Source organism: Chionomys nivalis, chromosome 1, assembly GCF_950005125.1.
Source record: "Chionomys nivalis chromosome 1, mChiNiv1.1, whole genome shotgun sequence".
Classification (NCBI taxonomy): domain Eukaryota; kingdom Metazoa; phylum Chordata; class Mammalia; order Rodentia; family Cricetidae; genus Chionomys; species Chionomys nivalis.
The window spans coordinates 172,348,533-172,364,804 of record NC_080086.1 but is presented as its reverse complement, the minus strand read 5'-3'; the positions used below and the strand labels follow the sequence as shown (position 1 = coordinate 172,364,804).

Here is a 16,272-nt window from a genome sequence, read left to right as displayed (position 1 = left end):
GACAGTGGGCCATCCACAGCAGTGATTCTTAACCAGGGGGGGGGTGGGGGGGTTCCACCAGAGGGGGGCGTGGGCACGGCCCTCAGGTGGCCTATCAGAACACAGAGGTGAGGCAGTGATCTGCTCACAAATTCTAACAATAACACCAGTTAGAAGATGGTTCTGATAGGCTACTGGGGGGGCCATGCACCCCTGGGTGAGAATCACTGGTGGAAGGGGGATTGGAGATGCAAGAAAAGGAAGAAAAGGCTGGAGTGTCCTGAAAGAGAGCTGTCAGCTCAACAGCATGTCAGAGTGAAGGTGGGCACCCTTGTTTGAGGATGAGTACGCAGAAATGAGGGCAGAGGAATATTAATATTAAGAGGCAGATGCTCTCTGTGGGCTTTTCAGGAATAGTGTCAAATGAAGAGCACAAAAGGAAGCAAAACAGTTTACAGGGAGCCATGAGAATAAAGTTCTAAAAGGAATTTACATAGACTCTTGGGTATAGTATGCAGGCTTGACAAGTAGTTGGACACAAAGATGAAGGAGCATGTTAGAACAATGGGTGTAGAGGATTGATGAAGCAGAGAGTACATACCCAGGTCTACAGACTGTGCATCCCACAGAACAGCTGAAAGGTTTCCATTGTGGTGGGTGTGACTATGCTTCACTGGAATAAAGAGTATGGCAGGAGAAAGGATCAGCTGGACCCAGGAGATGGGAGAAGAGGTTTAGAGTTTGCAACATGTGAGAAACCAAGAGAGTTCAGGAAATGTACTAAATCCAAAAAGTGCACTGAGGACCAAGAACAGTGTCAATTAGCCTGGTCATGGTGGTGAGAAGGCTTTTAATCCCAGCACTCAGGATGCAAAGCTGGGTGGCTCTCTGAGTTCGAGGCCAGCCTGGTATGTATACAGAGTGAGTTCCAGGACAGCCAGGTTACACAGAGAAAGTATGTCTCAAAGAAGGTAGGGGGATAAATTGGGAACAAGAAAACTAGGAACTCTGTTTTTAAAAGGCTGCAAAGAGAGAGAATGAATATGATTAATTCCACAGAGAAAAAGCATGGCCTGGGTAGTACAATCAAAGGGAAAAAAAAGGTGGCAAGAGTCTAAAGAGGAGCAAGGTTGTAGGGTTGTGAGCACCTAGGAAAGGTTGGTGATTCTTTATCAAAGGGCAAGGCAAGATGATGACAAGTCAGTGGAAGAGTTGTGACCAGAAATTACTGTATCTACCTTGGTAGAAGTAGGGTTTTAGGATGGTTAGGGGTGAAATAAGGCAGTAGCTGCTCCAAATAACACCAATTGGGCCACTACAACAAGGATCTTGAGGACCAAAGGTATAATCTCTGCACGGGTACCATGCTTTTTAATTGCAGAGGAAGAAATGAAAAGGTCAGTAACAATCACCCCAAAGACCCAGACTAACAGAAGACTTGAGTGATGCTGTAGGGAAGATATGATGAGAAACAGGGGTAAAAAGAGTAGCTTTCACAGGCAGACTAGGATCAGGGCATGTTCTGTGTGAAAAAACAAACAATTGGAAAGGAAGGAGGTGTCTAAAAAGAGGGAATGCGACTAGGAAGCACCAAGATGCTTGAGTGAGGACACCAAATGGTCACCACTAGGAAGTCAGAACTGTGATACAGGGGAAAGAAGACCTGAGAGAAGAGGGGGCATCCACTGCAGTGATTCTTAACCGGGGGGTGGGGGGTGGAGGGGTTCCACCCGAGGGGTGGGTGGGCACGGCCCCCAGGTGGCCTATCAGAACACAGAGGTGAGGCAGTGATCTGCTCACAAATACTAACAATAACACCAGTTAGAAGATGGTTCTGATAGGCTACTGGGTGGCTGTGCACCCCTGGGTGAGAATCACTGGTGGAAGGGGGGGGGGGCTGGAGATGGCTACAGAGAAGGAAGGGTGAGCAGATGGAGGCTGTGAGTCCAGGCAGATGGAGACATCAAGTCATGACCGTCAGACTTCGGAGAAAAGGTCCCGCCCGCTGGTGCAGGGGGATGACAGTGAGCAACTGGATGCAGTGCAGAAGGAAGGTGTGAGAAGGATGAGAGCTGTGTGAGGTTTCCTGTCAGGAGCAGGAGTGCAGTGCCAACACTGTGGTCCCTGCTGAGGACTGAGGTGGAGGAGCGAGGCTGGAAGAGATGGCTGATACATAGGTGTGATGGCTACATGCAGACTTGGTGCAATCAGTCTGATGCAGAGGACCAAATGTGTTGAAGTGGTGGATGTGGAGGACAGGTCAAGTGAGGGTGCAGGCTCAGAGGTCCACAGACGACACCAGAGCATCACAGAGGGCATCTGAAGGAGCTTCAGGGGTTGAGAGGATTACTTTGCTTCTCAGGGCAGTGAAAGGTAGAGCAGGAGAAGGGGTTAGCTGGACCCAGGACTGTTGTGAGGAGGCAAGGAATTTGTAATGGGTGGGAGAGGATGAGAGAAGAGCTGGGCCACCGAGTTAACAAACTAGCATAAGCAGTGGAAGGAGCCAGCGGCTGAGAGAGCAGCGGGTGCACAGAGGCTCAGGGGAAGGCACCACATCAAGGAAGGTGCAGTAAGAGTGAAGAAAAAGTAAGAAGACGGAGAGTGTGGAATGGAGCTCAGTCACCCAGGGAAGAAAAGAGCATGGTCTGAGATAGAGTAGGACGACAACGGGTGAAGGAAGCATCTGCAGTAGCTGCGGTGAGCATGATACCCATGAGATGTTGGGTCACTATGTTAGAGGAGGCCACAGTGAGTTAGATATAAAGGTCTCAGACAAGTAGCTCACTTGCTTGTAATGTGAAGAACTAGGAAGCGAGGCTGGCAAGGGTGGGTTCAAACAGCATGGACTCGGGAGAACTTGTTTTGGACACAGAGGCTGACAATGTCAGGAATGGGTGAAGGTCGGGAAGGGAGCCGAGAAGGGAAGACTGATGAGGAGTTCGTGCACTGATTGAAAGGCAGCAGGTGAAGTTAGTAGTGTAAGCACAGTGTCGGTGACAGAGAAAGGAACAATCTGCAGGGGATGGTGGTAGAAAGTTTAGAGCCCCTGTATGGAAGAAAAAGTGATCTTTGGCTTGCTAGGGAAGGGTGGTGTTGAGCTGGACTAGGGCAACTGGTGTGGGAAAAAAGAAGAGGAGGCATTTCAGTCGAGAATTTCCTGAGTTTGTGGTGAATTCAGTCAAGGTTGAGGGCCACTATGGAAAACAACAAAGCAGACAGTAGAGTTCCCTAACTGAGATTCTTGGCAGATCTCAGGGGGCAAGTTTGTTGAAAAGATGGTATTAATGTCAGATTTTAGCGGGACAGAAAAGATGAGCAAAAGCCCGGAAGTTTGTAGAATGGAACTGGATGGTGTTTATAGCAAAGGGACAAGAGTGGCTTGAGTTAATTTAGAGGAAACCAGGTGAGGTGCACCTTACAGACTCCTGCACAGACACCTGTTAGAGCCACCTCTGCAATGGGACTGGACTCATAAAGAGTCCAGTACTAGACTCTCATGAAGAGAGTCCGGTAAGAATGTAGATATATGATTGTGCAAACGGCGGAGGCACAGCTGGGTACCAATGCGGAACAGCCACTTCGCAGTTGACCTCTGAACCTGTGCTTCTACTGTTCAAGATTGGCTGAAAAGAAAAGAGGTGCGTTGTGAAACAGAGAGACGTGTAAGGGGTCTTGGTGAAGCCCAAGGTAGGAAGGATTGTTCCAACTACCAGGCAGGAAGGACCTTCTAGCCGTTCATGGCAGGAAGGACCTTCTAACTGTCCAGGGTAGGAAGGACGTTCCAACTACCAGGCAGGAAGGACCTTCTAGCCATTTAAGGCAGGAAGGACCTTCTAACTGCCCAGGGTAGGAAGGACCTTCCAATACCATGGGAATCTCACAGGTTCAGGGTGAAGGTAGGTCACTAGTCCATGAGCAGTGGAATGAGCCTGGCCTAGAAGGCTAGGTTCTGGTGACAGGTTGGGCTTAGGCTACCGTGTGCTTGATCGAGAGGAAAAACGGTAAGGAAATAAAAAAGAGGGTATAGTGTGGTATTTACATAAGGAGAATGTCTTCAAATATAAATACAAGTATAATGAATATTGTATTTCCAAGTGGCAGCAAGGAAAAGAGGAACATCCAGTGGGCTTCAAGTAGTGTGTCAGCAACGAGCAAGGCTATGTTCTCTTTAGGAGGTTTGCAACAGAGGTGAGAAAGTGAGGAGTAGGATGTGGTAGGACTGGCTTTACTCTTCTGACTTGCTGCTTGAAAGAAGAGGAAAATGTTTGACATGGGAGAGCTGAGGGAATGACAGTCTAAGACAAGGAGCAGGTAGAATCAATGAAAAACCCAGATCAGTGGTAAACAGCTTCAGACAGTGATGGGGAAAATCTGAGTATGAAAGCAGATACAGGAAGAAGAAAGTCCTGGAGACGAGAGTCTTGAGTAGGATCAAGTGGCATGTTGTAGGTTGTTTGAGAAAAGTATGGGCCACAGAGAAAAAGCAGAGGTTTTCTACTAACTAGAGGGCAAAAGCAGAGACAGGCTTCACGCAGTAGGGCTGTGGAAAGGGAAGTGGCGTATCAAGACGATGTAGCAGTGGAGTCAGCTGGAGAAGACAGGGCAGAGGAGACACCCAGAGAGAACAGAGCAGAGCACAGGGAGCAGGGAAGAAGGGACACAAGCTGGATAGGAACAAGAAAGCGGGAAGTCCTAGAGGCAGAAGGAGGCCCTTAAGAGTGGTCCAGTCAACTTGCAAACCATTATTTTGGGAAGAAAAACCAAATCAAATCAAACAAGGATGGGAAACAACCTGCAGGGAGATCTATGATCTTAAACCCCTGAATCCTGTTAGAATAGTACAAATCTGAAGCCAGGCTCTTTACTTTGGGTCTGGCAGGGAAGGGAGGATGGTGAGGATGGTTGCAGGGACAGGATTTGGGCTAGGGTTGATACAGCTCACTGGGCTGGATGGAAGGTGAGCTTTGGAAGCAGTGGGGACTGGAGTGGAGACATAATCCTAGTTTTAGGCATTGAGAAGACATCTTACTGAATGGAGCTGGCAGATGGTTCTAGGTCCTGTGTTTATAGTGACGACTAAAGCCCGGGAGAATACTGAAAATGCTCAAGAAAAAAAAAAGAGTAGATGAAGAAAAGACAGAAATAAAGAGCCAGTCTGTAGGAAAAGAGAAGGCAGGCATGTTATCTGTGCAGAAATAAACAAGCAAAAAAGGTGGTTCCAAGAGGAGAGTGAAATTCTGAGGAAGTGTTAAGACACTCAAATGAGGATTTCAAGCAGTCACCACTAGAAAGTCTGAGAGAAGAGGGGGCATCCACTCCAGTGATTCTTAACCAGGGGGTGGGGGGTGGGGGGTTCCACCCGAGGGGTGGGTGGGCACGGCCCCCAGGTGGCCTATCAGAACACAGAGGTGAGGCAGTGATCTGCTCACAAATACTAACAATAACACCAGTTAGAAGATGGTTCTGATAGGCTACTGGGGGGCCGTGCACCCCTGGGTGAGAATCACTGGTGGAAGGGGGGGGGGGACTGGAGATGGCTACAGAGAAGGAAGGGTGAGCAGATGGAGGCTGTGAGTCCAGGCAGATGGAGACATCAAGTCATGACCGTCAGACTTCGGAGAAAAGGTCCCGCCCGCTGGTGCAGGGGGATGACAGTGAGCAACTGGATGCAGTGCAGAAGGAAGGTGTGAGAAGGATGAGAGCTGTGTGAGGTTTCCTGTCAGGAGCAGGAGTGCAGTGCCAACACTGTGGTCCCTGCTGAGGACTGAGGTGGAGGAGCGAGGCTGGAAGAGATGGCTGATACATAGGTGTGATGGCTACATGCAGACTTGGTGCAATCAGTCTGATGCAGAGGACCAAATGTGTTGAAGTGGTGGATGTGGAGGACAGGTCAAGTGAGGGTGCAGGCTCAGAGGTCCACAGACGACACCAGAGCATCACAGAGGGCATCTGAAGGAGCTTCAGGGGTTGAGAGGATTACTTTGCTTCTCAGGGCAGTGAAAGGTAGAGCAGGAGAAGGGGTTAGCTGGACCCAGGACTGTTGTGAGGAGGCAAGGAATTTGTAATGGGTGGGAGAGGATGAGAGAAGAGCTGGGCCACTGAGTTAACAAACTAGCATAAGCAGTGGAAGGAGCCAGCGGCTGAGAGAGCAGCGGGTGCACAGAGGCTCAGGGGAAGGCACCACATCAAGGAAGGTACACTCAGGATTTAGAGGGGAAAGAGAAGATGAGGCTTTCACTTCAGTTGTGCTAATTGGGGGTGGCAGTACCTTAAAAATAACCGGGAGCACTATGTCACTGAAAATCACGGCAACAGTGCTTCCAAACCAGAGAACCACTGTTCCACAATGGTAGCCCTGAGAAGCTAGTCTGGTTATAGGGGAATTCAGAAAGCACCTGGACTCACAAGAGCTTGCCCCAGGCTCAGAGGGTGGCAAAGGTGGGAGCAGTGAGTACAAATCAGGACGTGATCAGATAGGGCTAGAAAGACTCTTGATTCCATGCACCAACTGGAAGGTTCCAAGAAAAGTGTTGAGGAAGAATCAGCATGTCTCTGAAAAAGTTCACATGAGAAACATATATGGAATGGTCTTACAAGGATTAATCCTGCATCCAAAGTAGACACTGCAGAAGGTGGCAACAGGCGGCTAATAAACATTTTGAATCCAATTGGTCACACAACTGATGAGAAATGAAAGGGTTAGAGGTGGACAGAACCAATTGAAATTGTGGCTCACCCTTGATAATAGAGCCAGTGCAGGAGAGCAAAAGGCAGAATTCAGGGTTTCCAAGGTGGGAGGTGTTATCAGATCTCCAGGTTAAGCAATGAATGATACAAAGACTTTGAAGGCCTAAGCAGAGTTGTCTTTATAAGAGAGGCAAGTCAGGTGACAAAGCCTTCATGCATTATAGAAACAACTTCACTGATTTTAAAAGACAGAAGAACAAAAATCACAGGAAAGTAGTGATACCATCACATGGTTGAATATAAAATCAGAAAATATGAATTAGGTTTAAGGTTTAGTGGCAGGAAGATCACCAGTTCAAGGCCAGCCTGAGATACAAAGGGAGACCCTGTCTTAGAAAGAAAGAGAAAAAAAAAAAAAACAAAAAAAAAGAAAAAGAAAAAAAGACTAAAAAAAAAACTTTAAAAAGGGGGTAGGGAACGATGGTAATTGAGAAAAGAATTGGACATAGGTTGAATTATATTGAACATGGCCTGCAACAAAATCCACATGTCCCAAATGGAAAAGAAATACTGCTAACGGAACTGGGTTATGTGACTAGTGTTCATTTTACATCATCTGGGATTACTTAGGACACTTTGAATGGTCAGATGGGTAGTAGTATTGCTTACTGAAGAGCTATAATGAATAAAGGAAAACAGGAATTGTATATATTAAGAACTTATCAACAGAGAATCTGAATGCCTAAATTCTTCATCAGCTATCACCTGTGAATGGGTTGAGTAAGGAGAACAAATGGTCACATAGACATGTGTTTGTGAACAGCTTGATCAACAATCAGTATTTGATAGCCAATGATGTTTACAGGTTGAGCAAAGAAAGGTATAATTAACAGAATAATATTCTGGAGAATACTAGAAGGCATGTATCTTTTGAATTTCAGAAGAATTGATTTTAAAACTGATATAAGAAAAAAAATTAAGCAATTTCAGAATTAAACAAAATATTATCTATTATTTACTGTGTCTGGTGCCAGATCAGATTTATACAAAGAAAATTATTTGTCCAATTCACAGAATCAGCATGTGGTAAGGCCAGAACTCAAATTATTACACCTATCTATTAAACCCATATTTCTCTTTAATATGCTATATTATTTTCAAATTGAAGGAAATCATAAGCAAGAACTTCTATTTTTTCCCTTGTGACCATAAGGAAAAATATTTTTTTGAGATAAGATTGATATTAGAAAGTGAAAGATTTTGAAGTGACTGGTTAATTTTTAGAGTATCTGCAATGGAAATGTTCAAAAGAAGAAGGATGGGAGGCTAGGTAAGGACTCCATTACCATCTATGTCCTGGTATTTTACTTCATTCTTTGCAAAGTAGAGTTGAGATTGACTATGGATTAAAATTTCATGAATAAAAACTAAAGAATAGAAAGGAGTAATCATGCATATGGTGATCAAACACCAAAATGTTGAAACAAGATTAGACTTTATAACCACATTCTGCTACTGATCAGGAAACACTCTGAATCTAACGTGAGGAAAATTCTCTCTAATTGCCAAATTTTTATAAACAAAACCCAAATAGTCCATAGCCAGCAGACCAAACATTGAAACCTCTGGGCTAATAATGTGTAAGATCTGTTTTAAAAAGAAGTTCCCTCCTCAGTAAAGAGGGGTGAGGCAATGTCTATTATTCCTCTCTTGGTGGAAGTGTTTACTCTTACTGTTGTTTTCCTATTATCTATGTAACTACTGTGATTTTAATATTGTTGGTTTGTGTATTTGGTATTGTAAAACTGTACTTATTCTTTGAATCCCATTCCCTGTGGACTGGGTTCCCGAGTTATCCCATATTAGAGGGCATCTGAAGAGCTTGAGTAGCTAGTATTCTCAACTGCGAGGGGCTGGAATCTACTATGGGTTCAAATTTCACTTCCCTTTGTAATTCAGTGGTAAAGTAATGACAACCTTTAAAAATAAAACAGCCCATAAGTTTCGCGAGAAGTGCAGTGATTGTAGAGGAATTCTGAAGCAAGGAAAAATGGCTGTTGGAAAAACAATATAAAATGCAGTCTCCTGGGATGATGGCAAAAGACACTGAGCTACATTAAGGCCGGATCCAGATATAAATGTGACGGCAAATAAACCTAGCTTTACTTGAGAACAGAAAGTTTAATTATTCTTAGCTGAAATACTTCATATATATATGTATATATCTAGAGAGGAAAACAGACCAGGAGTGAAGCTCTAAGGAAATGGAATGTGTGAAAAATCTCAAAAGGGAATAAAGGAAGCAATGGAATTTAAAAACAGATGGCCTAAAGCTCAAAGGAGAAATGTCACAGTCCAGATAGGAAAGTGCCTTCCCACCAGGGGGACTCAGCAATGGTGCCAACATGAATCTACCTCGTGCCAGAGTCTGAGTAGTCTAGTCTAGCGCCCAACACAGTTAAGACTGGTCAGGGGCTCCCATGAATGAACATCGAAGAAGGGAGTTAGGAGAGGGGCTACAAACAAATGGAACTAAGCCCCAAATGTAACTGAATGATGACTGGGGATAACTATTTACTAGTACTTTATGATTTCTTGTAACTCTGTAACTTCCCTTATGTTTGTTAATATTGTTAATTTCTGTATTTCCTGTACTTAATTAGTAGTAAAAAACTGTTTAAATATAATGTGGTATGTGTGCTTATTTGTGGGAAAGCTGGGTAACTACTGTTAGGTGGTCTATGTTGAGTATGGGAAAATTGAGTGAGGTAAAGACTTCAATTGTGATATATTCCAACATTTTATAAAGGATATATTGTCTAGACTATCCTAAGTCCTCAAATTATAAATACTATCACTGGCACTAGCAGTTGGCTCTCTTTTAGACCCCTTATGCCACCTCCACACCAAGATTTAACATAGGTCAAGTAAATGATAAAGCCTCTCTCAAATATGGACACAAAATGGTTGACTAAACTACTTATTAAGCTGAAACATTGCAGACCACAGCCTTATACAACAAGATGCTTAAAACGACGTGTTAAAATGCCAGCCATCTACTAAATAACCAAGTTTTCCCAGGAACACTGGAAGGAAACATCATGATTCTTCTAAGACATATCAGGTATTAGAACCTTAACTCATGGTTACATTGTTTCAGCAGAAACCCTGAATTCTTTTGGGGGCTATCACTATATACATTCAGTTTCTCTTTTAGCATTATTATCAACAATCTCACAGATTTAGTTTTGAAAGTAATAGTTCTACAATAGTAACCAATTTTATAAACATACCCCCCACATAACATTAAGTTCTGGGAAGAATCATATTCTTGAGCATTAAATACTTGTCTAGACATTCTACCAGCTCAAGAGGTGATGCATTTTAGACCACTAAGTATCTTCTCCCTTCTATGAGTTAGTACCTGCTATAGGATCCTCATCTGGCAAGCGAACAAGTGTGTAACATATTCCTGGCTGATTGTAGGTAAGGCTGGGGGCTGGGATGCAGCAAAGAACTTCATAGGAATCAGATGGTTCCATTTGCACTGTTACTTTCTCCAGCAACTGGTCATTCAGAGTGTTGGTACAATCAAACTGAAAGTCAGCAATAGAAAAGTTGTAAAGAATAAGAAATATTTTCCAACAAGTTGTTTCTACTCACTCATTTGTCCACAGCTCAATTCTGGAATCCACTGTATTCAACACTATAAATAGCACTATAGTCTCCTAAGATTTTTTTTTTTAATTAGGGATTGAACCCAGGTTTCACACCTGCCAAGAGTATGCTCCCATATCCCCTAAAAACTGCCCCAGTGAAACAGGCAGGCTTATTTTTAGTTCTTCGAGTTGAGCCATCAGCTGATTTTTGTTTGTTTTTGTTTTGTTTTTCAAGACAGGGTTTTTCTGTAATTTTGGGGCTTGTCCTGGAACTCGCTCTATAGACCAGGCTGGCCTCGAACTCACAGAGATCTGCCTGCCTCTGCCTCCCGAGTGCTGGGATTAAAGGCATGTGCTACCACCACCTGGATTAAATGCTGATATTTTTAAAATAGTCTATTTCTTGAGACACTCAATTTTATATCCTTTTAAATTTTAGTTATCAAAAAACAGCCCCTCAGAAGAAGAAACCTCTATACCTCTGAAAAGTTAGAATTATTGCTAAATTAACCCTCTATGAAAGGAACTAGAATCATAAACTAAAGGGAAGTGCTATTTGGCTCTAATATACCAGCTTATATTTAAAGGCCTAGAAAGAACCAAGAATTCTTTATCTCACCTGGAACACAATGTGGTCAGTAAACACGTGCTTGATACAGCGCACAAAGTATTCTGTCTCTGCCTCTGTGAGCTGAACAGGCTCAGAAGACTTAAACAAGGGCCCCAGACTCATAAACTCAGGAATGGCAGCCAACTGTTCTGTTAAACACAAAGAGAAAGAAAAGTAGTAGTATGAAGAAGACAGGTAGAGACTTTATTAAAATGCTTTAGTTACCACAGAGTAGATAGATGGTTTCATTTCTATGGCTTTACTAATAACTCAACAGCCAGTCAGTGATCTCCAAGCTTCTGTGAAATAACTCTAGATTCCTGTATGCGGGGGCGGGGAGAGGACACACTAAACTGCTGATATTTTTCCCCTCTTAACTGACAAAATATGCCCAAGAACAACATTCCCAGGTAATAAATTAGTCACTGGAAAGTCCATGGACACTAGGTAATTCCAGCCACTATAACCTATGACACGGAAAAAGTTACTGAACTGAGAATTAATCAAATTGAATAAAAGTGGTGGATGTTATTAATTTATAATGCCTAGGGATTAAAGATTATTACTTGTACTCATAAAAAAATACCTTGGAAAATGTCTTGCCTGGAAGGAGCCAACTTCTCTGGCTTAGGAGTCACAAGTGTGATTTCTACAAAGATATAAGCAATCAAGTGAGTTTCTCTCCACTTTTAGCTAACTATGTATAGAGAAAGAGATGAGGGCAGTAACTTCTAGCAAATACACAGTGGCAAACAGCTTCAAGTATTGTGACATTTTACATTAAATAATTTAAAAATTTCATCTTGGGATTTTCATCTTATTCTTGCTTTTGGGTAAAACTCAAGAGACAATCCTAAATTTAAACAATGTCATCTACCTTAGTACTAAAAGAACACCAATGGCGCACACCTTAAATCCCAGCACTTGGGAGGCACAGACAGGTGAGTCTCTGTGAGTTCAAGACCAGCCTGGTCTACAGAGTGAGTTCCAGGACAGGGCTATGTAGACAGACCCTGTCTCAAAAACAAACAAACAAAAATTTAAAATGAGAGAAACTATGCTATTTTTAAAAGCCTTTTCTAGTTTTATTTTCTAGGTTAGATGATATGTTACTATTTACAAGCTTTTTTTTTTTTTAAATAAATTACCTACACTCAGAAAAACTAACAGTTAAACAGTTCTGTTACCTGACTTCTGTTCAAAGACAGGAGCCATAGCAAGAGGAATGGACTTCAAGTCAAAGGGTTTTTCTGAAGGCTCTAGTGTGTACTGGTGTAAGGCCTTTTCCATCCCTGGTATAGAAACTGTCAGACCTATAAACAGAAAAATCTCAGCATTACAATCTCTTCTTAACGTTCTCTGAAGGAAGAGAAATGCATATCAAAAGACTATAGCAAACAGCTTTAAGTAGTGTGACATTTTGTATTAAATGACTTTAAAAAAACTTTTTTCTTCTTGGGACATTTTCTTGTACTTGCTTTTGGGTAAAACCCAAGAGAGTTAAAATTAAAATCCTAAATTTAAACAATATCTTAAGTCTTATTACTAAAGATCTCAAACGACCCTTTCTAAGAGGTTACCTAAGACCATTAGAAAACACAGATATTTATATTACAATTCATAACAATAACAACATTACAGTTATGAAGTAACATCGAAAGTCATTTTATGGTTGGGGTCCCCACAACATGAGTAACTGTATTAAAGGATCACAGCATTAGGAAGGCTGAGAACACTGCTATAGCCTAGGTATTCAAAGCAAAGATTACTATATAAAACTGCCTTAGAACCTATAAACTGCCTTATTTCTTTCAAGGAAACGTGGGAATAGAGCATTAAAAATGTCAACAAAATGCAAACATCTCTCAGAAAATTAAATATCTTAGCTACATGGGAACAAGAAAAGCAGAAGAAAATAAAAATGGGGAGAGATGTAAGGGGGAGCCTAAGAAGAATCAGGGATAAGCAATGTTCATTTGATCCTGTTATATTTTTAAAAATATATTCTTATATATTATTTCACAGGAACTTCTATCACCAAATTAGGAAATACCTTTGTGAATATGGGGCTTCTCTAGAAATGGAATTGCATTCAAAGATTAAAACCATGCAACTGCCTAAAGGAGTCAGTAAATATGTGAATCACCATAAAATAGGTCTGAACAAGTATTATGTCCCCATATTCCTGCCTCTCACTGACCATTGAAGATATATGTAGCATTCAGAGCCATCTGTCTCTGCTGTAGTACGTTCAGGTAGAAGGTAGCTCGGTCCCGTACCTCATCATCAGTATCCATCATACACCTGTTCGGAAGAAATGGCAGAGGTATGTCTATATATCCCAAAGATTTCCAACAGTTTTGCCACCATTCCTGTAGAGCACAGTTGAGGTCATCTGATATGAATTTTATGACTGAGTCAATAACAGTCAACATGGGCTCCTAAATTTTCCACAATTCTTGAGCTGCTATGAATTACTAAAGAAATGCTGCTATTGCAAATCAGAATTACTGCATTAGGAGGCACTGATGTCACTAGGAAGAACACAGTACCATGGCATAATAATGTAGAGTCTAACCTTGAACCCAACAAAGACTTAGCTTCTCTAAAACTAAGAAATGAGTATGTTTCACTAAGGAGACAAAGAAAACTAGTACTCAGTACTATTCTGATTCATTTAAACTAGTCAGTCTTTTGTTTATGACTTAATTGCTTTAATTATAAAATGTAATCACAAAATATTTGCTAAAAAGGCCTTTTCTTTATTAATTAGGGAGGGATAAAGGTCATGAAAGGCTACTATCTTTAATACTTCATATAAATCGTTTAACATCTCTTTGAAGTTAGTGCTTACTGTACAAACTGAGGTACCTATGCTTACCTTACTCTTTCAAAGTCACGTAAAAAAAATCCAAAACTCAAATTCCACATCTATCCTGCACATATAATTGTCAGAAATGGAAGCACTCCATTTGCCCTCACTAGTTCTATTAGCTCTACCCTTAGCCTAGCAGTGTGTCTGACATAGTACAATGAGACTTGTCACTACTTAGCTATACGGAATCTTTATTTTTCAAAAACTGACATTCTTTTACATACCTTTGTAAGAGTACAAGGATGCTTGGGAGAAGGCTCTCATTCTGAGCTCCAAATTTAGCCAGAGCACTCACAGCAGCTATTGTGAAACATAAAATGAAGCAACATAAATATTAGCTTCTCAGAGTTAAGCAATAAGCATTCTAAAAACAAATCAGACATTTGCGAGGCCAAGATAGGAAGATTACTCAAAGTCTGAGATAAGTCTGGGTTACATAATGAGTTCTAGGCCAGCCTGGGCTACAAAATAAAAACAAACAAAAAACCAAAACCAAAGTGAATCAGAGAAGCAGCTAGTATTCAGTAGAAATAAAGTCTCATCTCATTAGCAGTTCCTTGATTGCTTAAGCATAAACAGAACTGTAAAGCATCTAGTGAGCTCTACATAGGAACATGACATACTCAGTGAGGAAAAAGAATCATGTACATACTGAGTGTGAGCTGTCTCTACCGCATGACAGCCTCTCATCCACCCTCTGACGTGATTTAGTTCAGGTTTCCAACAACTACTGCCAAGAAACTATTAGGAAAATTCCTTTCATTCAACAAAGATTCAACGCTCACCTAAAGTACCTGGAAGTAGCAGGAGCCGAGAGGAAGACAGCTAAAGACATGGTCTGTGCCGTGAGAAGTGAGAGTGAAGTGACAAAGAGGTGAGGAACGAGCCTGCCTAGCCTAGTAAATCTCTGCAGAGCTAAAGCCAGGATGCTAGGTGAGTACAGAGATGGAGCTGGGCTCAGAAAAGGAAGTGAGACACTCTACTGCAGCTAATTTTGTACAATAGTTAGTTTGGCCAGAGGGAAAAGGCAGGATAAGAGTATTAGAAGGAAAAGCAAATAAAAATGTCCTGTACCCAGAGCAGAAAGTGTAATTACTAGACTTGAATGAGAAGGCCGAGCACTGGACTCTGTTAGAGACTGGAGATAAACTAAACCCGCACATAGCTCAACCTCTGTGTGTTAATTAAAGGTTACATTACCACATAGGCACAGAATATATTTGTGATTGTTCTTAAACATTTATTTTTATTATTTTTAATTATGCAAAGTATATACGCTTGTATGTAGGTATGAACACATGAGTGCAGGTGCTAGGAGAGGCCAGAAGTAACAGATCCCCTAGGAGCTGGAGTTACAAGCGGAGCCAAATTCAGGAGCTTGGCAAGATCAGTAAATACCCTTAAGTCAGCTTTCCAGCCCAAATTTGTATTATTTTAAGGCCCATTCTTCATATTCCACAAACAAACAAACACAATCTCTGTGACACTAGAAGCAGATCAGCTAGGGATCAGAAATGAATGCAAGCCTAAACCAGTACCCAATGATAAGAAATAAGAGAATGATGAAACCAGTAAGGAATGAAAATAACGGGATGTGGTGAAGAATGGATGAGGTTGCAGAGCCATGACCTCAGACTCTGCCTTCTGAGTGAGGATCAAGTGAAGGCTCCAGTTCTCATTAGTTTGAATTTCACATTACATCTGGGGCGGATGGTGAGCATTCATATTCAGGAGAGTTATGCCTATCAACAGAGGCCCACAAAACATCTAGATGAATGTGTACAATGACAAGACAGTTCTACAGTCGGCCAATTAATGTCTTAGAAAGAAAGATTATAAATAAGACCAAAGGATGAGGAAAAATGAAGTACACTGTGAAATCAAAGGAAGAGAGTTTCCTTAAGCAGCCACTGAATAGTATATCAAGTTGAGATGTGAACTAAAGTAAAAATATTAGTCTTATTGTCCAGCTAAGTCATATGTAATTTAAAAAGTAATTTGAGAAAAAAAAATAAGAAGAGGACCAAATTTTATTGAGTGGAGAAGAAAATGGGAAAAGAGCACATGAAGGCATCTAATGATGGCTTCTGAGTTTATCTGGATACAATGTAGAAGGATAAGATCAGGAGATAATGGGACAAAGGATTACAGGAGGATTTACCTATATTAGTGGAATACGCTAGAATCACTTAAAATGTATAGATGGACACATTCATACACAAATCCCATATACATTCTGACTTAATGTTTTAATTTAATTAATTCTTAATTAATGGTTTAATGAAAAAATAAGAGGTATCAAGCCAGGTGGTGGTAGTGCACGTCTTTAACTCTAGCACTCAGGAGACAGAGGCAGGTGGACCTCCTTGAGTTTGAGGCCAGTCTCTAACTAGTTCCAGGGCAGCTAGTTCCAGGAAAGGCTCTAAAGTTATGGAGAAACCTTATCTCGAAAAACCAAAAAA

At 41.7% G+C, this 16,272-nt stretch overlaps 1 protein-coding gene across 2 annotated transcripts in view; it reads right to left on the bottom strand.

Moving 5' to 3' along the window:
- Positions 1 to 16,272, bottom strand: part of Copg2 (COPI coat complex subunit gamma 2) — a 123,089-nt gene that overhangs the window by 23,042 nt on the left and 83,775 nt on the right. For both annotated transcript variants that reach the window (XM_057787896.1, XM_057787903.1), the window contains 6 exons: positions 14,035 to 14,110; positions 13,136 to 13,239; positions 12,123 to 12,248; positions 11,522 to 11,584; positions 10,945 to 11,084; positions 10,091 to 10,262 (listed from right to left, as the gene is read on the bottom strand). In XM_057787896.1, coding sequence (XP_057643879.1) covers positions 10,091 to 10,262; positions 10,945 to 11,084; positions 11,522 to 11,584; positions 12,123 to 12,248; positions 13,136 to 13,239; positions 14,035 to 14,110 — 681 coding nt within the window. The remainder of the gene's footprint in view (positions 1 to 10,090; positions 10,263 to 10,944; positions 11,085 to 11,521; positions 11,585 to 12,122; positions 12,249 to 13,135; positions 13,240 to 14,034; positions 14,111 to 16,272) is intronic.